The sequence below is a fragment of the Acyrthosiphon pisum genome, chromosome A2 (genome assembly GCF_005508785.2).
Source record: "Acyrthosiphon pisum isolate AL4f chromosome A2, pea_aphid_22Mar2018_4r6ur, whole genome shotgun sequence".
NCBI classification, from domain to species: Eukaryota; Metazoa; Arthropoda; class Insecta; order Hemiptera; family Aphididae; genus Acyrthosiphon; species Acyrthosiphon pisum.
The window spans coordinates 58200719-58227216 of record NC_042495.1 but is presented as its reverse complement, the minus strand read 5'-3'; the positions used below and the strand labels follow the sequence as shown (position 1 = coordinate 58227216).

At 26.2% G+C, this 26498-nt stretch overlaps 3 protein-coding genes and 1 long non-coding RNA gene across 7 annotated transcripts in view; 2 read left to right on the top strand and 2 right to left on the bottom strand.

Moving 5' to 3' along the window:
- LOC100168698 (cyclic nucleotide-gated cation channel alpha-3) overlaps window positions 1-1534 on the top strand; it is a 140394-nt gene extending 138860 nt beyond the window's left edge. For 2 of the 4 annotated variants that reach the window (XM_029489613.1, XM_029489614.1), the window contains 3 exons: window positions 51-222; window positions 288-409; window positions 490-1534. In XM_029489613.1, coding sequence (XP_029345473.1) covers window positions 51-222; window positions 288-409; window positions 490-725 — 530 coding nt within the window. In that variant the 3' untranslated portion in view covers window positions 726-1534. The remainder of the gene's footprint in view (window positions 1-50; window positions 223-287; window positions 410-489) is intronic. The other 2 variants (XR_003839465.1, XR_003839464.1) reach the window with 2 other exon arrangements.
- Window positions 1535-8284: 6750 nt separating this feature from the next.
- Window positions 8285-11618, bottom strand: LOC103309944. The gene is made up of 6 exons (XM_016805782.2): window positions 10689-11618; window positions 10391-10481; window positions 10093-10192; window positions 9320-9439; window positions 9005-9163; window positions 8285-8350 (listed from the first exon to the last, which is right to left on the bottom strand). Exons 1-6 carry the CDS (start codon window positions 11419-11421, stop codon window positions 8285-8287), a joined length of 1269 nt encoding a protein of 422 aa, XP_016661271.2. The 5' UTR covers window positions 11422-11618.
- A 7646-nt stretch (window positions 11619-19264) lies between these two features.
- LOC100159815 (acetylcholinesterase 1) overlaps window positions 19265-26498 on the bottom strand; it is a 12720-nt gene continuing 5486 nt past the window's right edge. The window contains exons 11-13 of the mRNA XM_008186417.3: window positions 20900-21095; window positions 20129-20244; window positions 19265-20046 (exon numbers count right to left, since the gene is read on the bottom strand). Of these exons, the coding sequence (XP_008184639.1) occupies window positions 19794-20046; window positions 20129-20244; window positions 20900-21095 (565 nt within the window). The 3' untranslated portion in view covers window positions 19265-19793. The remainder of the gene's footprint in view (window positions 20047-20128; window positions 20245-20899; window positions 21096-26498) is intronic.
- On the top strand, window positions 22557-24005 carry LOC107884260. Its single transcript, XR_001679801.2, has 2 exons — window positions 22557-23436; window positions 23505-24005. It is a non-coding gene; the product is annotated as an uncharacterized LOC107884260 (long non-coding RNA).

Sequence of the window (26498 nt, the reverse complement as noted above, 5' to 3'; positions counted from 1 at the left end):
TTATTCATGAATTTATTTGGGTAATCCAATTGTCTGCTTTACTTGTAAAGGATTAGTCGGAAGGCGATGCAAGTCGACGCCCGGAATTGTAGAAAGCCAAATTAAAGTAGAAGATGAGATGTGGTTGCAATCTAGCGAAGGTCTTTTAAGGCCAGCGGCTACATTCAATAGCAACATCAATAACAGGACTTCATTCAGTCCTACCGCAAGTCCTAGCTTCAGGTTAGTTACGACGTGAATATATCTATACTTCCTCGATAAAACCAATCTATATTATTATGATTCAGATCAAATGCCGCAGCAACATTAGAATCCCCTCTGTCTAGTAAATATTCTCTAGATCAAGAACACCACCATCACCACCATCACCATGTTCAAGATGCTCAAAAACCACAAGCAACAACTTCAGGTGAATATCGATACAGTTAACTATTACCAACGTTGTTATTTTTCGTATGTGTTATAATCATTAAGTCTTTTACACATTAGGTGTAGGTAAAGATGCAACGATGGTGTCCGCATTGGAAGCGGAAATTAATAGACTTCAAGAACGTTTAATAGCTGTAGAAACAGAGAACTTGTATCTCAACAAAAAAGTTACTCAACAGCGGTGGGACATGGACCACAGGCTTGCTGAAATTGAGATGCAGATTTGTAAAGACGTTGGAAGTAGTGCAGATAGTAGTTGTGATGATAACGAAAGAAATAAAGAGTCGATCATCTAAGTGATTTTTCCGATTGAATTTTTAAAAAAAAACAGATTCATCTGCGCCAAAGACTGACGTCAATATTATATCGAGTTATAAATTGTATTTTTTTTTTTTTAATTACCAGGGTGAAATTTACAAAACCCAGGAAACTGCAATTATTTTGGTTCACATAATATAAACAGATGAATTTACTAATAATGCGCGTAAGATTCAGGCCTAATAAACATATTTTTACAACTCAAAATAAAATTTCTTCAACCTCATGTGATTAATTAATTATGACAGAATCGAATGAATTAAACGATTACCTATTAACAAAGTATATGAAGACTAAGTGGAAATTGTTTTCTACTCAGTGAAGTATGTATTCGTGTTTTGCATTTTAGGAATTTAATCATGAGATATTTACATGTCATAAGCTAATTAAGATATATATTTTACATCATAATGTAGGTATATATCTAAATGCATGATGTCATGTAATTATATTATATTATCAACAGCATTTCAAAGCTAATACCAATCGTGCAAAATATTAGAAAAGTAAAGAAATATTATTTGTTTGATGCCCACCAACGTTTTTAAATAGGTAGGTACCAATTATTTGTTGTTCTTTTTTTCAATTACAATTGTTATCTTATCAAAGTCATAATTATATAATATATAGTTGCAGTGTTTTCCCTTATTGTAATTGCAGTAAGTTCCTGAACAACGTTTATTAGATAAACATTTAAATTATGGGGACCAAATGATTAAATCGGTCAATGACTTTGTCACCTGCATAGAATCGCAAAATCGATAATATATGTAATTCAAAACTTCTATTTAAAGTAATTATTTTCAAATTTTATATTTCCTACAATTTCCTATATTAATGTGTTTATTTGTTTTTTTTTAGTATTTAATTAGTTTTTATAGACACGTTTTAATGGTAACACACGTCTAGTTAGACATACAATGTACTATGAGCTTTTTTTTTTATATATTTTTTTAAACATACCTTTTAGTCTTTATTATTTGTTTAACATATATTTATTTTATTAGATAATTATAATCCTTACATCCTATAACACCCAAGCTATAGGTACACGAGCTTGACCCTTTTTTTTGTTATTAAATTAACGTTAGGCCAGCATATAATACTATATAGAGAAATACTGTACAAAATATTTATTTGTGAAGAAATATATTGTAAATAATATATAATAATATATATTATATTACTGTCATTATGAAAAGTGTTGATTATCTTGTTGCTTTATTATTACTATACAGTTATAACTCTTATGCAAAGTGTTCTTAAAATAAATAATGAAAAAAAAATAATAATAACATTTGAATTAATAAATGAATAATTGAAATTGTTATATATAATTAAATGTAAGTCAACTAATTAAATAATAATATTAAAAGTAGTTAAGTAAAGTTGATTTAAAATATAAAGTTATTTTTCTAGCAAAATAACATTTTTTATTATATATATATATATATATATATATATATATGTATATTGTATATGTATATGTATTTAAAAAGACATAAAAACACTATTTTAAAATTATATTTTACCTACGTATGTAAATATATACCTATGTATAATATACATATGACAAATATGCGAACACATTTTAAGACACTTTGTATAATTTTATAACTATGAGTATTATAATATTAACTTATTTATAAAAATTAAAACTTTTATTCGATTTTTTTTTATTTATGTATATTTACCATTAAATTATTAAATTTATTTTCCACAATGTCATAGTATCATACATCAATTATACAATTAAAATAAAGTTCTTAAAATATTATTTACGATTTACAAATAATAATATACCTCGAGCCTATTCACACTGTCCTACGCGTTACATCAGTATTAACTTTTAACAATAATATATGATTATATACACAAACAGTATTAAAATAATTATAATTTATGCAATTTGTTTGACAAAAATAAGTTCAACCTATTGAATACCTACTATAACAAAAATAAATTACTTATAGTGATATCAATACATTTTAAGATATCTATACTATTCCTTAAAAATGATGGCTGCAGCCTGCAGGCACACCATCACCATTCAGAATCATTCATCGGGTGCAATGATTTACTGTTTAATTAAAATTTAACTGATCCATTGCACTATTAGAGTGGCCTACTTAATGATGAGGTACACAAAAAGCCTGATATAGAGAACAACGACTTCCCCGGCTTTAATATCTAGAATAATTTCAAAGATTCAATTACGTGATACTGCAATACGAAGAGTACCTGAAGTTTTACTCGAACGTATAGCTTAAGTCGCTTAAGATTACAAATACAAATATTTCGTGTACTTAGATTAAAATTCTACATAAAGCGCCAACCTGTAGTTATGATATTTTTATTAGTTGGTTGTTTAGGATAAGAAAACATGTATACAATCAATCATTTATCTGATAACAAAGAAGAAAAATAAAGAAAATAAAGCTGTGCAAATATTAATAATGTTTTTCCTTAATTTTTATTTGGTTTTTCTCGATTATTTAAAAAAAAATTGATAGTTCATTGTAAAACTAATAAATTCATGATTCAACACTCCACTAAAAATCCAAAATTCACGTTTCTTAACAACAAAATAATTAGAACATTTTCGTGATTTTTACAAACCTTAAAAAAATTTTGGTATGAATTTTCAACTGCTATTGTAACAATTTATTAGGAACCTTTTAATAAATTTCCAAGGGGTTTGACATAGAAACACATAAGTCAAAAATTTAAAATGTCTTTAAATACTTCAAAAAAAGTAAAAATACTTTGAAAATTATATCACATCTTCGTCTATAGAGTTTTAATATATATATTCGACGAAAATGTGAAACCCTTACAGTAAGTTATTCCTTTATGAATTACAACAAATAACAAAATCAATTTTATCGAACACTAGCAAGTACGTAAATATTTTCGTTTTTCAACAGTTTTTTGTTACATTTTTCCAGTTATTGAGAAAAGTATTGGAATACCTACATAAAAAAAATACATCATTCTAAAACAAAAACCTTCATCGTCCCGCTCAGAATCTAAAAAAGAATTACCTACATCGTGTCCTTTTTAATATAATTACTTACTATATACATTAAATTAGATTAAATATTTAAATTACCTACCTATCAATATACTGTCCAAATATTATTATTACTTCATTCAAAGAAAATATTTAAAAATATTAAAATAAATTATTTAAACTATCATAAAGTAAGTTATACTTTACCTTCAAATCTGAGAAGTAGGTATATTTTCAATATCAGACATTTACACAATCATTTGTGAAGAAATGAATAGGCACCAGAATAGGTACTTATAACTTATAAGTATAAATAGTATAATATACTTTTCTGGTTCTATACCCTTCAAGTTTGTAATAATATTATATATTCTTTAAATTCATTATTAAGTGGGTGTTATCAATTTCAATTACTAAAATGATTATGCAAACTTTTATATCTGGTATATGTATATCTCCTTTTTTATAGGTCAAGTTATAAAAAAATAATGCAGATAGTATATCAATATATTTTTCTTGTGTACACAATCTATTTATGTCAAACACACGTATTAATAATTATAGGTTGCGTTTTATGAAAATACAACATAAATTTATCGAGAACTAAAAAGTTGCATTATTAAACTACATTTAGCAAATTGACTGTTTACAAGTTCATACCAAAAAATCTCAAAAATATAAAAACACAGTTTTTTTTTATAGTTATTTTATGTTCCAATTTAGGGGAAATAACATATTAAATAACCAAGAATAACGATTTTAGTTATTTTGTTGTAATTTTATAATATCAATTTAACTTACCGGCTACCGTATTAATAATAAGTAATTACAATAATCTATATATATAAAAATGGAGCGTGAAAAATATACGTTACCTCATCAATCGAGAACGGCTGGTCCGATTTGGCTCAAATTCTTTTTAAATGTTCATAATTGCCAGTAAAAGGGTTTTACTAAAGAAAATTTTAGGAAAATCCACCGGAAAATTAGGAAATCTGGATGTAAAATATAGGTACAACAGTGGTGCAACAATGTATTATATATTGGTTGTTATTGGTTAATCGGGCATGTTTGTTGATTTGTATTATTTTTTGTCAATATATATATATAAATTAATGTTTGTGTGTAGATTAGACGTCTGGGAAGAAGCAGGCTAATTTAAAAATGATTAAATTTGATTTTTTTTTATTCATCAGATTTTAGTACAGTTAGGTTAGGTTAGGATTTTGAATTAATTGATTATATTAATCCACCATAGGTGGAATACGACAAACTTGGTATAACTTTGATACCTACTTTAGAGTTAAATCATACACTTACGTATTAACAGCACGGAGTCCGCGATCTACCACAGGTAGGTTGCCTATCTGATAATATACTGCTACGAATCAGAATTTTTATTGCAGGCAACGGAAAAGTTAAGATAAATTTTTAACACCATACACCGAATATTAAATAGCGAATTGAACAAAGTTTGAGTCATATAGAGTTGGTACATTTAACGGGCAACGGGATCAGCCACACTAATTATCGGAAATTATCCACACTAACAAACCATCTTCTCTCAGAATCGTTTTTCTTATATAATGTTATTATATCATTGAATTCAAATTTAACACAATCCATTACAGTGACCCACTTGTAACCTACTGTACAGCAGAGTGACACCCACTTGCCCAACTTTTTTATTATTATTAAGTATTATTATTTGTGTTTGCGTATCACCTTTTGGAGCAGTAAACATGCTTTGGTTTTCTCTTTGGTATTTTGATTTTTGGTGAAACTCTATAAGAAAATAGCCATAGGTACATGAAATTTTCACTTAATATCTTATATTAGTTTTTTCTATACGCCATAATATTTTCAAAATATTTTGATTTTTTTCTAAGCTATTTATGGGCATAAGGCATGAGAACATTTTGATTTGTATCAGTTTTTTTTAAATTAATGCCCGAATTCTATGCTTTAAAATATATAAATTGTGGTGCATAATCAGAACTGTATACTTATTTAGATTTTTGAATTATTATTCGTGAGTCATGACTCATAACTAATATTTATATTTTTTATCTGTATCTTACTGAAGTAGCTGTACCACCGACTATACCTACACCTAGTATTTTTTGAATTGAATCTAAAATAAACAAAACAAAGGTTTTTCATATCTAATGATGAATAGTTAAAACACAGTAACATGGTGTTCCTTTAAAAAAAAATGTAAGACATTAAATATTGTTTATTTGTTTAAATTTTCTTAAGTAGTTAACGTGTTTTTCGTGTTTCAAACATAATCCACATTCTTAGCAATTATTTAGCAAATATTCCTCGACTAATGAGTTTGACATTTAAATAAGTTCAGTGAATTCCTGCACAATTCCATAACATTATTTATACTTGATCATTAATCAACTATTATTATATTGTAATATTCCTAATATAACATTATAATTTGTCTTATATTTTAATACAACGAATGAACAGTTTAATAATTATATTCTAAAAGGTTCATAACTCCAATTAAAACAACCTCGCTATTTTACATTAGATATACCGTAATGTATATTTATGTTTTTGAAATTTAATAGCACTACATATAGGTTTTTAAATAAGGTAGAAACTTTGAATTCGACTGACAATGAAAAATGGGTGGGGTGAAACACCTATACATATTTTAATCACGCTAACACTGTTAACAATAATTAACAATCCTACATTAACTATTAATTAACCAAACATTATTTTTCGTTTTGTTTTTAAAGTTTTAAATAACAGTTTTTGTTGCTAGGACAACTAATTAAATCAACATTTAAAAAGAACGATAAATCAATTTTTAAACTTTACTTAACATGAACAAATATATATTTTGTTCTTTGAAAACATTATTTTTTTAATTAAGTAAAATTTCTTTAGTATTTTAAATGTTTATAAAGGAATGAAACTAAGATAAGTTGGGTGTATATAATAATAAGATGCACCTGACATTTTCAATAGCCATACAAATTATAGATGAAGTAACTACTTATAACTCAGTTCACTCAAACAATACTTTAAGGGTTTAAGTCTTAAGTAAATTACGTGTTTTAAGTTTATTAAAGGTTTGTATCAATTAAATGTATCGAAAAAAACCATATTTTTTTAATTAGTTTAATTAAACACCCGTGTGGGCTCAAGCACAGTATATAATATGTACAATATAATAAAAAATTATATAAATAAAATAACATGAAATGAACTTAATTAAGTATTACCATAAATAACAAAAATAAATTTAAAAGTACAATAGGTGCATATTATGATGGAATTTTAACATAATTACCTTGGGGATAGCATGCTTTTTGAATTGAATATATCGAAATTATTTAATTTGTCACATTCACGTGAGATGCGATCTATACGGTTATTATATCCATATCGTGTGTGGTAGGTTTTATTGAGAAAATTGGACATGAACGGGTAATAACTAATAAGAGGCGTAAAATTGTATAAGTTCCGGTAGCTTAGGACAAGTTATATGGTCTAGTTTAAAAATGTAGACATGAAGTACATGTCAGTAAGCCTACGTATAGTATCGAGAAATTCTAAGTTAAGACTCTTTTGAATTATTTTTTCGGCTGAAATGTGACTCCAACATCTCAAAGGCGATAACCAAAAATGAAGTAGTCAAGTAGGTACTCATAACCTAGTTTTTTAATAGAACTGTGAAACAACATATTATTTGTTAACACATTTATTGAGGTGTTTAATTTTAAACCATTTGTAAGACACCAAATACTAAGCCTATAAAAATGATCTTGCATTTTACCAAGGTCTTCATTTGATGATACGCATTAGCATATTATAGATTTTTAGGTTAGATCATCAGCAAAGAGTTGATTATCACAGAAATTGAAAATGGAAAACAATAAATGTGCCCTCCCTGGAAATACCAGGGAAAGAAGGAAATCGATCAGACAAAAACAATTTACTTTTACTTATTGTGATCTGTTTGCCAGGCAGGAACTAAACAAAGACAATAAAGGGTCTCAAATTCTATAAAAGCGTAGTTTGGCCATAAGAATAGAGTGATTGACCTTAACACCTAGTCAAAGGCAGTTCTGTGACTACCGGAAGTGCTGAGGGCCCAAGCAGGTTCCGCTATTAAATAATAATTTAATATAAACTCGTCCGTTGGGAATTCGAAAAATACATTAATACATTTTGTGGTAAAAAACATAATTTTACAAATACAAAGATAAACGAATATTATAAAATTAATTACTAACTAAAATATTAATGTAATAAGTTTGGGTAAAATAATGTAAATAAGAAACCATTAACATAATATAGGTACCTAATACCTATATAACCACAGATAAATTAATCAATCAGATACCGTTTAAATTAATTAAAATCAAATGACTAAATATGCAATTTTAAAAATAATAATTGTACATACAAATTAAATAAATCTAATAAAACAATAATAAAATATTATTTAATTAGTAATATCTTAACAAAACTCTAAATTATCAAACAATTAAAATTCTATTTCATTTTATTTTTATTATAATTAATTAACATTGAAAATATTGAGTAACAAAAGCGCATCGTCTGTGAAAAAAAATAATTTAATATTAATTAAATGTATTTGTTAAATTAATTGATTTAAAAATTTACCTAACATAATAACTATACGCCAATACCTGTATAACCATAAAATTAAAGTCACATTTTTTTCAAACAATAATATGACTATTTGTATAAATATGTTAATAATATTATTTTACTTTAATACCTACTTTTAATGATAAAATATGTATAATTTTAAATTTATGTCATTATTATATTGGTAACCGATAGGTAGATATCTAATATTGATGAATATGTCTCACCTATTGTTAGAGGAATAAAATTTACAATATGTTTTTATCGTAATAGCAGTACTTTAAAAAAAATAAAAACGGAAACACTTTTCTAAACGTTATTTTAAATATTGAGCTTCAAAAGCTTATAAAAAAAACTGTGACTATAATATTTACGATATATTCAACTGCTATAAGAATAACTTAATAGGAATATTGTATTAAAAGTTTAAGCTTTTAAATCTTGAAACCAAAAAGTTCTCATAATAAATCGATAATTTAAAATGCATACAAATAGCTCAAAAAAGCCAAAACAATTTTAAAATTATAATATCATGAATAATCTTTTATAATTATACAGATATAAGACAAATTATTTTATTACATATTTTGTTATACTTACATGACTAAACATTTCCAAGTTAACGATTTTGGTATTTGTAAACTTCATTTTTAACTGGCTAGCATTATTTATTGTCAAATTGAACAAAATCATCTTTTTACTTTTTAAGTCCATATTAGTCCAATTACTGCTGTATAATGCAAAAATTATTGAATCTTTCTAAATAGTAAAACATCACAAAATTTTAGATTAAATTAAATATATCCATATATGCAGAATTTGTATTAGTAACAAAGTCTCTATTAAATATTTTAATTAAAACTTCTTCATAATAAAACAAATATAAAATAATGTATAAAACAACTCTATAATTACTTTTTCATTTATAGTTCCAAATAAGCTACAAGTCATAAATAGTTGAAAGTTTATCAGAGGAAGTACGATGAATAGCTTAAATGACAATATTGAATCTGCATTATCACCTTCATCAATACTCTAAAAAAGTAAACTATGCGTAATTTATGTTTAGTATTATATAGGTACTTTTCATTTACACACATATTGTATGATATTATTATATGTATTAAATTAAGAAAATCTGTATTTTAATCAATTCAGACATTATTACAAACTATGATTTTCAAAAATAAAACAAGAAAATATCTGTCCAAACGTTTTATTAATCCGAAAAACTCAAACATGTCTGTTCGACACTGTAATAGTACATACACTAAGAATATATTATGTTAAAAACGAAAATGCTAAAGGGACCTCCTTCAACCAACCACTACAAATCTAACTATATAGGTGCCTCAGTTTTGTTATTTCCCACTCAGTGATATTTAATTCTCTACTTCATAAAATGGTTTACTGTTATTAAATCTTATCATTCTACATTAATATTGTGTAACAATTGAAATTATTATTAATTTATATGTTTAATTCAATGGGCATAATCCATTGAAAATGAAAAAGAAAAAAAATAGCAAAAATAAATAGGTATAAACTGTAATACTAAAAAATACTTAATGAATATAACAATTATTTTCTTGGAACATAAAAAGAATTAGCTTGAAAATTTCTAAAATATCATATAATATTATGTAGGTACTCTTAAAGAATAATTTTAATTTAGTTGACTATCATACCATTGCAGCAATAAACCAAATAAATACATGTGAGCTTGAAGCTATAAATATTTGAGTTAGCGTTATTGACCGGAATATGTTATAAAAATCATTTAACTTTCTGTAAGAAATACAAACAAATCAAACAATTATTCAGAAACTAACTAATTTTGAAAAAAAATTTCGCCAAATTTCTTCCGAACTCATTATTTTTTTTTATTTTTTTAGTTAAAAACCATAATAGTGGTTTGCTATTGGAATCATGAGCTATACATTTACAATTTATTATTTTTAAATTATAAAGAAAAATATCACTCACTTTAGAACGTTTTGATGGTCTGTCATTATCGTTATTAAATCATTATATAATATGCCATGTTTCTCCTTTAATTTTATTGAATTACCAGACCCTGTGAATATTATAAAATTATTATTAATACACTGACTAATGTCTAATACCTTATAAAATATGTCTTTATAACAATAAGTAGGTATTGATCGCAACAAAAATATTTTTCAAAAAATATTATATGAATATACCTACTATAATATTACTTAATTATATAATAATTACAATTAATTTGTATTAAATAGTAAATAATAAACTTCGTACGCACTTATATTATCCCTTGTATATATTTCGTGGCCAAGTGATTTGATTGTATTACTAATTGTTTCTAATTGGTAAGATATTGCAAAACATACCAAAAGCATAAGAACATCAAATACTATAGTAAAATATACATAGCAAATACTAATTATTATTTCGATAACATAAAATATGTAAAAGTTCTTGTTATATGTTTCATTTGATGCTATTAAATATAAATTGAAAATGTTCATTCGGTATTTGCTATATGAACCATCAATATTTCTAATAGCAATAACAGATTTATTCATAATACATGGGCTAAAAATCCAACAAAAAAAAGCGAATAACGCTATTACAATATATATGTACGTAATTCGTATAGACCGTGTTTGCCAGTTTTTAAATACATTTCTATCGTAGTGTTTGTACAAAATATAGTTAAAGCTTGTAACGTCAATGCATTTCCATATATCCTTGGAATGATAGAGAATATTGACCATTTTGAAACAGGATAATAGGAAATTACTTATGCATCCCATGTAGTACATGATCGCAATTATATCATTTCTTAAATATAGCAAACCAATTGGGAACAACATCGATATGGCAAACGTGAATGATACAAAAAACACAGTAACAACGTGATATATGTTATAACCAAAAAATGAAGTCGAATTTGGAAATAAAATTTGATACAAGCCCATAATTCGTGCCAACTTCATATTGAAAATGTATTGTTTTTCTTGTTTTGAATCCATTTCCGGTATTTATTCAGGTATATGAAAATCCCCTATCTACAAAAAAAATAAACAACGAATTATAAATATCAATTACTTGACAGTAATTATCCGATTGACAGTATGTTAAAAAATCAAGTGAGAAATGAAGAAATTATATTGAATACATTAAACCTCACATGTTGAATGAGATTTAACTCTTATTAGGAATATTACATTTTAATTCATATGACAGAAATATTGTGCTTTTTATCTCTGAAATTAATAAATTTATATAAATGTATGTTTGTTGCTGATATTATATATAGGTAGTATATGTAACAATATAACATAAATTACCTTAGAGTAAATAAAAATAAATAAATCAGACGAGAAAAAAACCTGAGGGCATCCAGTTTTTATTTATTTTATTGTTATTATTATAAATACTGATATCGAATAGATTTGTAATAACGTTTGAGTTCACATACCTATAACAGTAGTATAACAATGTAACTTTGATAAATATGTTATGGAACATATAATAAAATAACGTTCCTATACAATGAGACTACTTTGTACAACGCAACAAAATTATGTGATGATGGTTCAACAGCTCGTCCTTCCACACAAATGTGACATAGAAAAAACAAGAAATGTAAAATGACGGACAGTTATAAACTATGAGCAGTCTAGGTTAATATAATATTCAGCCGTCTCGACGTGCTAGCCAATCCAAAGTTTGCTCGTAAAAATAATAGTAAGCTATATGAAAAACTTTATCCTCTGCATTATGCAAAAAATAAATATAAATAATTTTTTCTTCGTCGCTCGCCGCAAATTCAACACAAATAAAAAATAAAAACATCAACAATCTAACTTTGACTCCTGGCGTGACCAGAATAATTATAATAATCCTAATAGATAAACATACAATTAAAAAAAAATTCCTAATAATAAACCATCGCCAAAAAATAAATCTTACTGACCACTGTAACAGATACGGTACCATTTGACATGGTTCAAAACAGAATAGGGAGTTGGAGTAAATAAACCATCCCGTCTAATTTGAGAGTTTATCTTTGGGGACGGGCAAGTAAAAACAAGCTATTATTAAGTAGGTAAATTACACATTTCAAAATGAATGGACTTTTAACAAAAAATATAATAATATAGGTACAAAAGTGAAAAGGGAGAATATTTATCTGCATCTAAATAGAAATAATTGGAATAAGTAGTTTCTAAGTTGTTTGAATCTATGTACCAGATTTGCCTATCTATAACGCCGTGTGATAAAAACTGTGTTATTAAAACGGGGGTATATAATTTTTACTCATTTAACAATGTCTGTTATTATTTTATTATTATTATTATTATTATTATTATTATTATTATTATTATTACTATCGTAAAATATAAATCAAGAAATATACCTCTATTAGGTAACTAGGTAAGTTATCATTTCCCATGGAAAATGAAAATTTGCAGGCACTAAAAATGATCAAATATTTAACATTTTGTTTTCTGTTTGATGTTATTACAATATTTTTCTCTATAAATAACCTAAAAATTATACTACAAGGTTTCTTATAGCATTTTAAAATTATTGAAAATACATATGAACAATTTTTTATAAGCGCTTAAAGTTCAAATGTTTACATAATTCGTTAAAATCACGATAAATTGAAAAATATTTTGTAGTTAAAATATCAATAAATACAGCTTCGGCTATTTTATAGGTATTTGATTAAATGCCTGATTTTATGTCTACAATATAATATTGTGTAAATTTAATTTCAGACATCATTTTTAAGATAGATACGATGAGAGAGTTTCATATAATATTTAACCAAATACTGGTCGATGGAGAATTGGAATGAACATTTTTATTAAAATACGAGTGAAATTATCCACAAGCATTTGTTGTCAATTCAATACTTACTGAATTACCAATAGTTAAGAGTGTAAGACACTGTCTTCGTAAACATAATAATTGTCTACTAAATAATTATAATATATTTTAATATTTTCTCAGTAGGACATTCTGCAATTATATCAACAGTGAAGCAGTCAGATAATAATTGTACTTGATCGGTTGGTAAAAATATTAACCCAAGTGTCTCCACCTTCAATTTTGAGTCCATAATATGCCAAATACTGCATAGTATTAATTTTGTACTCTTATTCAGTTATTTGTGATAAACTCCATTGGGCATTGACTACAATACGATTGCTTTTTCAAAATCAATAGAAATATATTTTGGTGTAAACATAATATTAAGCTTAATTCTTTGACCATTTATTTATGATAGCATTAAATATATATGTAAACATATTATGTTTTACCAGGAAATACACTGAATATTAGTGGTATATAATGAATAATGATTTATGACCAATTTTAAAACTATGCATGGTAAGATATACAAATAAGAGTTTTTAAAAAATGGGAAGAAGTCCTGGAGTTTTCCTATGGTAATTGGTAGTCAGTGGCCATTGATCAGAAGTTTTTTAGATGTAAGAAAAATCGTATGGGAAGTGATCCCGTGATTTCTATACTCCGTGCCTTTGGTTTTATATAGTACCTTTTTTTTTTATTTTTACAGGATATTTACAATCTATTCAGAGAACAAATAGCAAATTAGATAAGAGCATTGTTGCAAATAGGTGGGGGCTTAGGGGAACTTAGTCCCCCCACATTTCTACCAAGTTCCCCCAGTTCAAAAGTCAGTAATTACTAATTAGTACTAAGCATATATAATTTTTAGAAAATATCATAGAAGGGGCTTTAGTCCCCACAAAATAATTTGTCTATTTGCGCCTATGGATAAGAGTAATAAAAAACATGAGTAATATGACGGAAGAAGCCACCCAATGATGACACTGCCTATTTTGATTAATATAGTACCTAGATATATATTTATTAGTTATAGCTGATCCTACGCAGCGTTGACCGTAACAAATTGTTAATAATGCCAGTAGATTTACCCTGTTTTAAATTCGGCTAAAAATAAGCCAAACATATTAATTGTTATTAACACATTAATTTGAGTGGTTTTGGCCAAATATAAGATACAGGCTTAAAATTATATCCATTATGGCATTATTCAATTATAATAACCTATTTTACCTTCTGAACCCATTTTTATATAAACCATCCGAAAGCTTTTTATTATAACGACCAATGATTTTATAAAATTGTTTATAAACAATGCATTTCAAAGGTTTGCATAAATATTAAATATTAATGAATAAATATTTTGGTAAATATATACAAAAACATGTTTAGGTTATGGTTACCTATCACTCCCAGTGGAGAGGCCCCGGTCATGGCCTAAATTTTATACTTAGTCATACGGTCTCCGACGTTTGAAACGCCTTGAGAGTTATCAAGTACCTAGTTGAATTGCCGCTGGATTGGTGGGTTAATCTATCTTTATATCGTGTTTTCAAGCAAACTTAATAACCTCGTCCTGGATGGAGTTCATCATCAAATCTCGGTGGATAATGTCGTTTCTGTAGTACCGGTACCTATGCTATAATAGTACGGAGAGTTTACGTTTTGGCAGAGTTGAATAATATCAATATTGAAATTACTGGTACAACCCCACAGTTGTATTCCATAGGTCCAAAATAGTTTAATTATTGGTACGTACAAAAGATGTTTGCTGAAAAGTGAAAAGGCGTGATAAATTATGTGTTCGTGAGGTTTGTGAAAAATAGTATTTTTTTTATGTACTTACTACGTTCTAAAAACTATAGAGTTGGTACGGTGTTGGTTTATCACGTTTTAATATTGAATATCTGAAAATTAATTTAAAAAAGAGATTATTTTCTACGTTCTGTAGTCGTTTTCGGTTGTTATGGCAAAAAAATATGTTTGTTAGATCCTCCCCTCAGCTGTCCTTATGTAAGTGTACGACTCTCCGTGTATGACCGTAAAATTTTCTTTGGGTAACGAGGGACCCCTCTTCGTCGAAGAGCCTCATCCACGTGATTCCATGACGCGGAGTTGAAGGCATTTTGAACATCGAGTGCCACCAAGACGCATAGTTTCTACTTTCGTGAAGGACCATGATTGGCCCAAGTGGCCAAATCAAGACCCTTATTGATAGCGTCCAAAGTGGAGCAACCTCTCCGGGAGCCAAACTGATTGATACTGAGTCCGCTCGGCCATTAGAGACGTTGGCCAATGAGGAATTTTTATTTCATTTAAACGTAATTTTTAACGAAATAAAGCATTTTAACACAAAGTAATTGAGCAATGTCAGAAGCGGAAGCACATCATTTGGTGTGCGGATAATTGAATATGGTACAGTATTCATTGAGAAAAAGGGATGTTGACATCAGAAATAATATATATTATGATATATACCTAAGTTTCCTAACTTTGCATTACAGTACACATGGTACACTTTCACCAATACATATGACTAAAGTAAATATTAAAGAATATTCATAGTCACAACCTTAGCATCCTATGATCTGAGTCAAAAAATGTACATGCCAAATTACCATTTTCGGTCACTTACATACTTCTCATTGCAAATTGGTTTACAGGCAATAGTAAAACTATATAAGCATATAGCCATACTATAGGTATGACTATATCACGGAAAAAACCAAACAGTTTTTTGTACTATAAAAATACCTAGTAGGATTGACCGTACATTATAATTGCTATAGGGATAGCTATAAGGTTAGTCAGATTTACTAAAATATTATAGTTAAGTTATTATAGTTATTCGAACTGAAATATGCTATTTTAGCTACCTATATTTTTTAGTTAATTCAAACATAAAAAATTGCATTAAACTATAAAATATAGTAAACATTACCATAACAAATAACTATATTTACATAGTCATAATAAGTAAATCATTTTAATTATTTTACCTATTAAATAGTTATATCTACTATAATTTATTATAATATTATAATAATTTTTTTTTTCGTGTAGGTTCCACAGCAAATATAGCTCAAACCATCTCAATCGCCTGGGACTCACGATGGAGAACGATACACCCTCGAAATCAGAAATGCGTAACATCGGAGGTGTCACCGACCACGTTCTCCATTCCCACCATCTGTGACACCGCGGGAGGGAAAGACCATACCGGAACCCGGGAAGGGCCAGTACAATTCTACCAGGGCAGCGGACTCCGGTCGGCTCGAGGAATCACCGAACCAATTCATATTATAAAAATGTATAAAATGTATAATGTAAATTACCATTGAGGGGGTTAGGCGAGTGATCGTCCCACCTACCCTCATTTGGTCATAGGCCGTTTGTATTGCTAATCAATAAATGATGGCGGTGCACAGAAGAATGCGAAAGCAGATCCCGCGGAGTCGTCGGTTCAAACATGAAAAAATAAATAAATAAATAAGGTATGATCATAGAAAAAACCACACAACCCAGGCAGAACTAATTTGCACACACAAAGTACACATTTTCCTCACCATATATGTTGAATGTTTATGTTGTATAATACATATATAAATTAACAAATCCTGTTGATCAAAACCATAGGTATTTCCATGAATTATCAAGAACTTCCAAACAATTATTACTTAAAATATATTAATATACACATCATTTCAAATAAAATATTTTAAATATTAACATTGAATGACATACATATAAACAAAAATGTGATATATTTTACAATTATATAAAAATAACTATAAAATAATGCATAAAAAAATATTTTTAATAAAATAAAAATAAAAATATGAAACAAAAAAACAAAAAAACATCTTTAAAAAAAAAAATGTATTAATTAAATATTAATTAAAAAGTATTATTTATACTATAATTATTGAACACATTATAATTATTTTTTGTTCGGAAAATAATTTTAAAAAAAACTAATTGGATTATACATACATTAAATAAATAAAAGCCTAACACTTTAAAATAATTTTAAAAATTTTAAATTAAAAAAAAAAATTACATTCTGACAACTAACAAGTATACAAATACAGTGGCTATAGTATAAAATAAATAATTAGAAATCAGAGAAAAATATATCAGATCGTTTGACAATAATATTATATTATTAAATAATAGAAATTAATAACAGACTTAATATCTAATTTGTATTTGGTTAAAATCAAACTATTATCCAAATAATTTTAAACAAAATAGCTTCTATAATAGAAACAAGTGATTCTAAATTAAAAAGATTTATTATAATTTTATGATAAAATTGTAGAAATAAAAAGTTTCAAGACAGTAGTTATTCTAGCTAATATGTTGTCTATATTTAATAAGATACTACCATTGATTATAAATACTATTTACCTGATATTATATTATTAATTATAATAGATCAACATTAAATAAGCTTCATTAAAAAGTAAATAAATAGTCAAATAATAATCTATTTTTAATTGTATCATAACGGACATTGACTGTTGAGTAACTCTTCAATAAACATAATATTATAAGCTAATATAAGTGATGGTAAAATAAATCCCACTAAGCGCAATGGCTAAAAATTAAAATATAATGTTTTAATACAACCACTTTAGTAAAATTAAATTTTAGTTATAACAATACATACAGTTCATTTTTTCATTGTATACTATTAATCAAAGATCATATTATTATATCTACAATAACAAAAATCACTGTAATTAAATTATATTATCTATTTCATATTAAAAAAAAACTAATTCAACATTGAATACAAATCTGAAATATTTTAAGAATTTTTTTTATAATTTTTTACAAAACCAACATACTTTTACTTAAAATATTAAAATTTTATATGAGATCTTATAATCAACTTTTATATTTCTATATTATTTCAAATTTCTATACACATTTTTGGTAACTTATAATAATACAAATATTAGTCAATCGACTACATTATATTTTAAAAGTACAATTAGTTAAGTTCTTCAGCTTACAATAAAATTGATAATTCTAAAATTGATCATTTGAAGAAAAAAACATTTTAATATAATTTTAAATTTTGTTTACAAATTTAATAATCAAATTTATAAACTGAAAGTTATTTAGGTACTTTAATATAAAATATAATTTATATTCGTTAAAAAAAAATGTAGTCAAATGACCAAATTGTGTTACAAAAACATGTTTTCAGATTTGAAAAACATTTAAAAAAATAATATTTTATTACATATTTATACAATAAAATACCTAATGAAAGTATACATTAAATTAAAATAAGAGTATGTAATGTATTTTATGTAAGCCAATTCAAATAGCTCAAAAGTGTTGATAATAAATAATATATTACTGATCTTAAAAAGAAAACTAAAAACAATGTTAAAAATATTAATTGATTTTAAAGTTAAATTTGGTTTTGGGAGCCAACCTGTACGTTTATAATTTATATGTAAGTATTACCAGTGGCGCCAAAATATATATTTACCTATGACAATTGTCATAGGTGATTTTAGTAGGTAAAGGGTCACCTTTGTCATTCTATATTTCTATAGTTATATTATGAAAATTTGTTCAATAGACAACATGCAAACTATACTTGGTGTATGGTAAAGTAATTGTAAGAAATAGGTGGGTGTCAAAATTTTATGTGGAGGTGTCTAATGTCATAGTTAAAAATTTTGACTTCGGCGCCACTGAGTATTACATTAATTGTAATTTAAAACTATTTGGTTAAATTAATTAATAATTTTACTGTTTAAAGCGTAAAACTATTATAAAAAAAATATTTTATAATAACTACTTATATTCAGCATAAAGTCAATAATCTAATCATGAACATAATATTTATTAAATAACTAATTTAATTCAATAATTATTGAGCTTTATATAAAAATAGTTCAATAATAAGTGATGTATAAAAATGTTAAATGTATTTTGGTTTAAGTAAGGGAACACAATTATGTAATGTTTTATATCAAATGATTTAAAAAAATAAATGTTTGTATAGAACTTTAAGTACCACACATCACAATGAATCATAACAAAAAATTAATAGTTGGTTGAAATAAAATTATTTATAGACAATATTTAAACTTAATACAAATAGATTTATTATGGACATAAAATATTTGCATCTTTTCCTGGACGGATAGTTTACTAACATAAATTCTTATGTATAAAAACAAATTGATGGACGGCATAATAATATAGATACATGGAATATACCAATGATAGAAACTAGAAAGCACCTGCGAAGAAAACTAAATCTAGCAAGTGTTCAATAAAAAAAAACTATGAACAGAATCATAGGTGCAAATATCCCATAATATCAAGAAGGGCTGACAAATTTAGCTCAATATAAAATGTTTAAAAAGATACACTAAAATAAACTATTGTAATATAAATTATAGCAGGGGTGGCCAGAAATCATCCAAAATCGACCAGTCAATTGTGTGATCAACTGTTTGGCCACTCCTGAATTATAGTATAAAATTTAAACCTGAGTTTGTGGTACAGATTTTTCATTTATGGCCATGGGATGATCTCGCATAGAAGCTGCACTGTTTGTTCTCAAGGTGCTAGAAGATGCTGTCTTCTTGGGTGAAGCATGTAATGTCTTAATAGGTGCATCATGATATTCATAAATATTACTGGTTACACTACGATTATCAATGCCTTGATGACTCATTGGCATTGGCTCTTCTCTAACGACTAACACATCACCGTTATAATAACGATCTTTAGTTCTAAAAAAAAACAATTAAATATACATTCTTTTACATTCTCAATTCTCAAATCAATTCAATTAAGTATAATTAGTAAACTTACTTCTTTGCATTACACCAAAGTATGCAAAGTATTACTGTCAGAGCAATTAAAATCATGTTGAGACCAGATAGACCCCAAAATGCCACTTGAATTGGAGTTTTAGGTTCCCACCAGAACTAAATATAAAAGAGTAATTAAAAACAAACACAAAATAGAAGTATGACGTGCTAATACATAAAGTGAGCAGTGGGTCACTAAAAAAAGTATCTACATTTTAAAGCAATAACAAATAATTTAATTTAAAAGATTCCACCCAGAACTAAACATACCCAAAAATGTTCAAGGTTTGACAACAAAGAAAGGTTATATTTCTGAAATATATTTTTTTTTTTTTAACCGATTACTGGTATTTATAAATACTGAGTATTGACCGTTACGTATAAACTATAATATCAATCAGAATACGATAAAAGGCACACAACTCAACTTTCAACAGACGACATATAGACAACTGTAAATCGTTGTCTGTCTCTGATTGGGCACGGGAAAGGTGTAGTACAATTTTTTTTTTTAGTTACTGGTAACCGAAATTTTTTGGAAGCTGTTATCACCTATTGGTACCAATTGGTAAAACCTGTGTTCAGAATATAGTACCGGTAATTGGTTACCACCTACAACAGGATCGGTATAAAACCGGTAACCAGTATCCAAATTTAATTTAGTAACCGTTTCAAGCCCTGCAGTTAATTATTTAACAAATAACTCTTTTGTTCTTCTCAAAACCTTAGAACATACTATAAATCACTATAAATCACATATAAAATCACTTACTTCTGTAGTCGGAGGATATGTTGGTACAATAATACCAATAACAGTAGGTAAATATTCTGACCAAAACGCCGATTCCATTTGTCTATAATTTTGTTTTATAGTCGTATTATATGTTGAATTGATATTCAGGTATTTGAGATCATTTTTAAACGCCATATCAAAGTGTATACCTAAAATCTGAGATTGACTTGGATTTCTAAAACAGAATAATTTAAGTGTTATGATTAATAATTATATCTTATATATTACAATAAAAGCCAAAATTTTTCTTCAAATATTGAAATATATTAAACCTTAGATTTTAACAAGAATAGATCAAATAGTTGTATGACAAACAAAAAATTATTAAATTCATAATTTTTATTTCAATACGTAGTACATTTTTATCTAATTCTATATATTTTAAATGTAAAAAATAGAAGTGTTTTTTTAATTGGTAATTAATATAAATTAGTATCCAATATATTTTGGTAATTTATTAATATACTTTATTTTTGTTTATAACTATAATAATATATTAATATGTAACTGGATAGATTATATTTATCAGACATTAATTTATGTTAATATTATCAATTAAAGAAATAAAAAACACCAATATATTACCACTTATTTGTATCAGTTTATAATTATTATAATATTATAATAAGTATAATACACATAAGCAGTAGTCCTTTTATATCCATTACATTAGTGTAGACGTCTCCCTTAAAAGTAAGGGAAAGTACCTACATGATTTTAATTAGTTAAGTTATGAAATATTTTCAGATTATACATTTACTAGTTTTAAATTCAGCAAAATAAATAAAATATGTTAAGTATTGTTAATGTATGGAAGGGCCAAGGGACTGTATTTTAGAGTACCATGCCTCCATGTCTGTATATGAGTATATGACAGGTAGACGCAAATGCAATGAGGCAATGTTGTTGTTTAAAGCTGTATTTTAGATTCTGAGCAGAGCAATGAGTTTATTGATTTTACAATGTGTTTTTATTTTTTGTGTGTCTGTCCCCTCTGTTTCGGACAGTAAAATCATAGAACAATAGCTTAATAACCAGAATGGAACGAAATATACGAGTACATATTGGAATCTTTGTTCGTCTCAGGTGATTGTCATTTACCATAGATTATTTATAATTTAACCTAATGTTTAACTTTTTTTCACTTCACTCCGCTCATCTAAACTTTGAATATTTATAACTCATAAACTACTCACCAGAAATTCGATTTTCATATATCAAAATACTAAGAAAAATATTCTGCTTTTGAATATAAAATTAAAACCCAATGTTGTCATTCAAAAAAGTAAAAAACTTAAAAAATTATTAGGATAAAAAATATAAAAAAATATAATTTTTTAAGAAAAACGTTGTATTTACTAAAACTTTCTAAAAGATGAAATATAACTGAAGTGCCAAGTTATAGACAGTATAATAGATCAAGCTCAGATTGCTTTGATATAATGGATATTTTTTCATCCTATTATCATCATGATTATGGTGATGTAACTATGACAAATGCAATGTTTTTAATTTTTATATATATATAAGGAAAAAAGTTGCTATTATAAAATTTAGATTTGCGTATGATATAATAAAAATAAGTAATATAAAATAATATATTGTAAAACGAAAATAAATATTAGATAAAATTAAATTTAAGTAGTCGTAAATACACTATTCTTATTTTAAATAAACAATATACAATTTTATCAAAATACATTAATTGCAATTTAAAGGCCATTGCACCTGCATGACACTGTGTTGTTTCCGTCTTATACTCTGACGACATAACATATTTTTGTTCGCTAATTTCAATAGGGTGCTGCCAGTTTTCATATTAGAGAAAATTGGCTTATTATCAAACTTTTAATAACAATATTATCTGTGTTCTCTCGTTGGATTTTTACGATATTTTAATTTTTAAGTGAATTATGAGTAGGCAATACAATAATATTTGAAAATGCCCATAATGCTAATATTTATTTCTAACTCGGTAGTCGGTAGGTACTCACTACTTGCAAGTAAGAATCGTGTAATAGTCAACAATAACATTAGCAATACATAACCCATTAAAATTTAATGTTTGCAAAAACTCAAATTTAAGGTGTTTGATATAGGCAATTTGAATGATGTTTGAGAAGTATTAAAAATTTAAATATTAAATTTATATACTTTAAAACAACCCTATTTAGAGTATATTAAAATTGGTGCCGTGTCAAATAAAAAAATAAATGATAACCACTCTAATGGCATTGATGACGACTTTCAAAATATATTGACTGTATTACATAATATTAAATATTTATTTGTTTATATTTTCTGTTAAATTTTTATTTTAGATTACCAATTACTTATACAATTATCATCCAAGATTAGAATATTATTATTTTGGAATGGACGTATTTAACTTGAATATACAACAAAGTCGCGATCTCGGTATTCCAAGCTACACGCAATTTGGAAAATATTGTGGACTAAAAAGTAAAAAATATAGATATTGAACAAGATTTGTTGAGATCATAAAGCCAGTTAATGTAAGTTTAATAACATTTGAAATAATAATATACTGTACAGATTACTTTTTCCTGTATGTTATATTTAGTCAATTAATAAATTGAAGCAGTACACAACTTGGAACGATGTATAGAGCTATTGACACGAAGATGACACAACGGTTAGCCCAACGATAAGGTGTATCATTAGAGAACAGTTTATAAGAACTAGAATAATTTTCTGATAGATATCTTCTATTTATTATTTCTATGATTTACCAAAAGTATTCATCGAATCTAAAGGTATTTGTGAATTTGACATTGATATATAATTTTTAATTCTATAGAAATGTTATTCATAAAAAATAATATAATATACCGTTAACATTTCCTTAATGGAATTGTTCTTTTCATAAAGTGTATATCCAAACTTCATGAAACAATCCATATCAAGGATAATACATTTTTTACACAATATGGATGAATACTTTTGTGGAATGGATAGTTCTGTACATTTTACATGGATAACATTTTATTAAATAAATATTTTTTGGCATTATGAAAATTGTTTAACCTATTCATCACTATTACAAAATACCATAACTGCATAATTGTATATTTGTATCAATACAAATGATTATTTTTTTTTTACATTTTATTGCTATATAACTATAAATTACTATACAATTAATAAAGTTTTGAATGGGTCCTCTAAACATAATAATACATTAAAAAAATCCAATAATAAATAAAATTTTAATATAAAGTATTATTAGTTAAATTCATTTTTGATTTTTTGAAAGAAATAATTTAAAAATTACTTAATAACAAATAAAAATTATTTAAATTAAACATAGGACTTATTTTCTAGATAAAAGCAAAAATAAATTAGTTCTGATAATATTAATATAATGTGTAAAATCGATAATTATTTGATTTTATTAATAGTATAATGCAGTTTTCTGATTCTGAAAGTGGCAAATAAATGAGACAATATGGACATCCATTTCATTAAATGTTATCCTAATTATTTTTTTTAAAAAATGTAGTATTCACTATATGGATACTTTTTATTGAATGGACGTGACTTCTTATTATAATGTATAATATATATTTGATCAGATCATATCATAACAAATGTAAGCAATATTTGTTTTTCACAACTATACCTGCTCATTTAAAAATATATGAATATCATAGGTAGAATATTTAAAATTGTAGAATGCATTGGAGTATCTATGATCAATTCATATAAAATAATGAATAATAATTATGATAGTTAAAACTTAAAATGTACTATAAGTAATACCTACTCATATCAGTATAAATAAGGTTATTCTGGTAATATTATTGTAATAATGTCTAAAATGACAGATTTCTAAACCACCGAAAAATAGATAGATTTTTTAAATATCTAAATAACTTTAGTTTCCTTGGACCATTACATCAGAATCACAAGTATAAACACATGTTTGATATTCTACTACATCACTTGGCCGTTTAAAATATTTGCAGTAATTTCCTGAATTATGAGATGAATAGTAACGAGTAACTCTGAGTCCTCCTATAATAAATAAAAATTACAATACATTATCAAATAATATTGATGATAATATTTTTTTGCTAAATAATAAGATCATAGTTACCGCCGGGTAGGCCTATTAGTGTCACACAATCAGCGGCATCGTTAATACTTGTACAGGGTTGGGGACATAGGCTGTCTGAATCATCCATATTTTCTGTACAAAGAAATTGATGGTTGATGTTGGTACTGTTGCATATGAAAACATGATATACTTATAGCTGGACAATATAATAAAAAATTGTTCATATTGTGTTAAACACCATACCTTAAATTTAACAAGCCTTAAAATATTCAGTGTAATATTTACCAGATCTTATGATGGAAATAAATGCAATAAGAACTTATAGAAAAAAATTTATTTGAATTAACCATTATTAAAAATAAAATATAATTTTAACACAGCGTAAAGAGTTTTCAAATGTCAAAAACCAAAATTTTAAATAAATACCTATATGGTTTTGGTTAGATCTATTCAACTACCATTGAATATAAGTACTACCGTAAAACCGGGTGAATAGAAACTGAGGGGTGAATAGAAACACTTTTTGGTAATAACTTTTAATAATTGGTATCTTGAAATGATTTTTATCTATGTGGATTTTTCTTCCATGAAATAATTGGTAATGTTGTTAACAACGGTACACAGTATTTACTTTTACCTCCAAATCAAAATTATTGTCTTTAAAATATTTATTTTGATAAGAATATTTTGCCTCCAAAAATGAAGCGCAAATTCGTTATCACTGAATAGTATCAAAACAATTTTTAAATCCACTCAATCTATTTTACACGGACAAACATACTTGTGTAAATTAATGTAACTGTAAGTATAAACTCATTATGACTATTATACAATTTATAATAAATTGTTGAACTTAGATTTGTTAATTTTAGGGTGAATAGAAACATGCCCAATCAATATAATCCAGAACCTCGGAGCAACCGTTATAAAGTTCCAAATAAATGTGATCTAGCAAATTCTGTTATGTGTATTAAGCAAAAAAAAAAATGTCGTACCGAGAGGCTGCAAAAGTATATGGTATTCACCATTCTGTTATATACAGACATGTAAAGAATCCACATATGAAAAAACAAGGCGGACAAACTTCACTCACAAAACAGGAAGAGGATTTAATAATTGCAGGTATTTTACTGTGTTCTGAATGGGGATATCCATTTGATAAATTTGATGTTAGACTATTAGTTAAAGGGTACCTAGATCGTAGGGGTAAAAAAATTAATAAGTTTAAAAATGGAAATATGCCAGGACGGGATTGGGTCAATAGTTTTTTGAAAAGGAACAAAGACATTTTAGCTGTAAGAATGTGCCAAAACATAAAACGATCTCGTGCAGGTATATCAAGAATCACAATATCTGAATATTTTGATAAACTTGCAATTTCTTTGGATGGGGTACCTCCTAGTAATATTTTAAACTATGATGAGACAACCTAACCGACGATCCTGGGCGCAAAAAAATTATTACAAACGAGGTACTAAATATCCAGAACGTATAATG

Excerpts from the sequence above, each read along its gene's own strand:
- LOC103309944 (XM_016805782.2), bottom strand. The coding sequence starts at position 11,421 with ATGGATTCAAAACAAGAAAAACAATACATTTTCAATATGAAGTTGGCA. Across the intron at positions 10,482-10,688 it reads ATATACAAGGGATAATATAA|GGTCTGGTAATTCAATAAAA; the intron begins GTGCGTACGAAG and ends TAATATTCACAG. Across the intron at positions 8,351-9,004 it reads ACTTGGAAATGTTTAGTCAT|ACGATGCGCTTTTGTTACTC; the intron begins GTAAGTATAACA and ends TTTTTTTCACAG.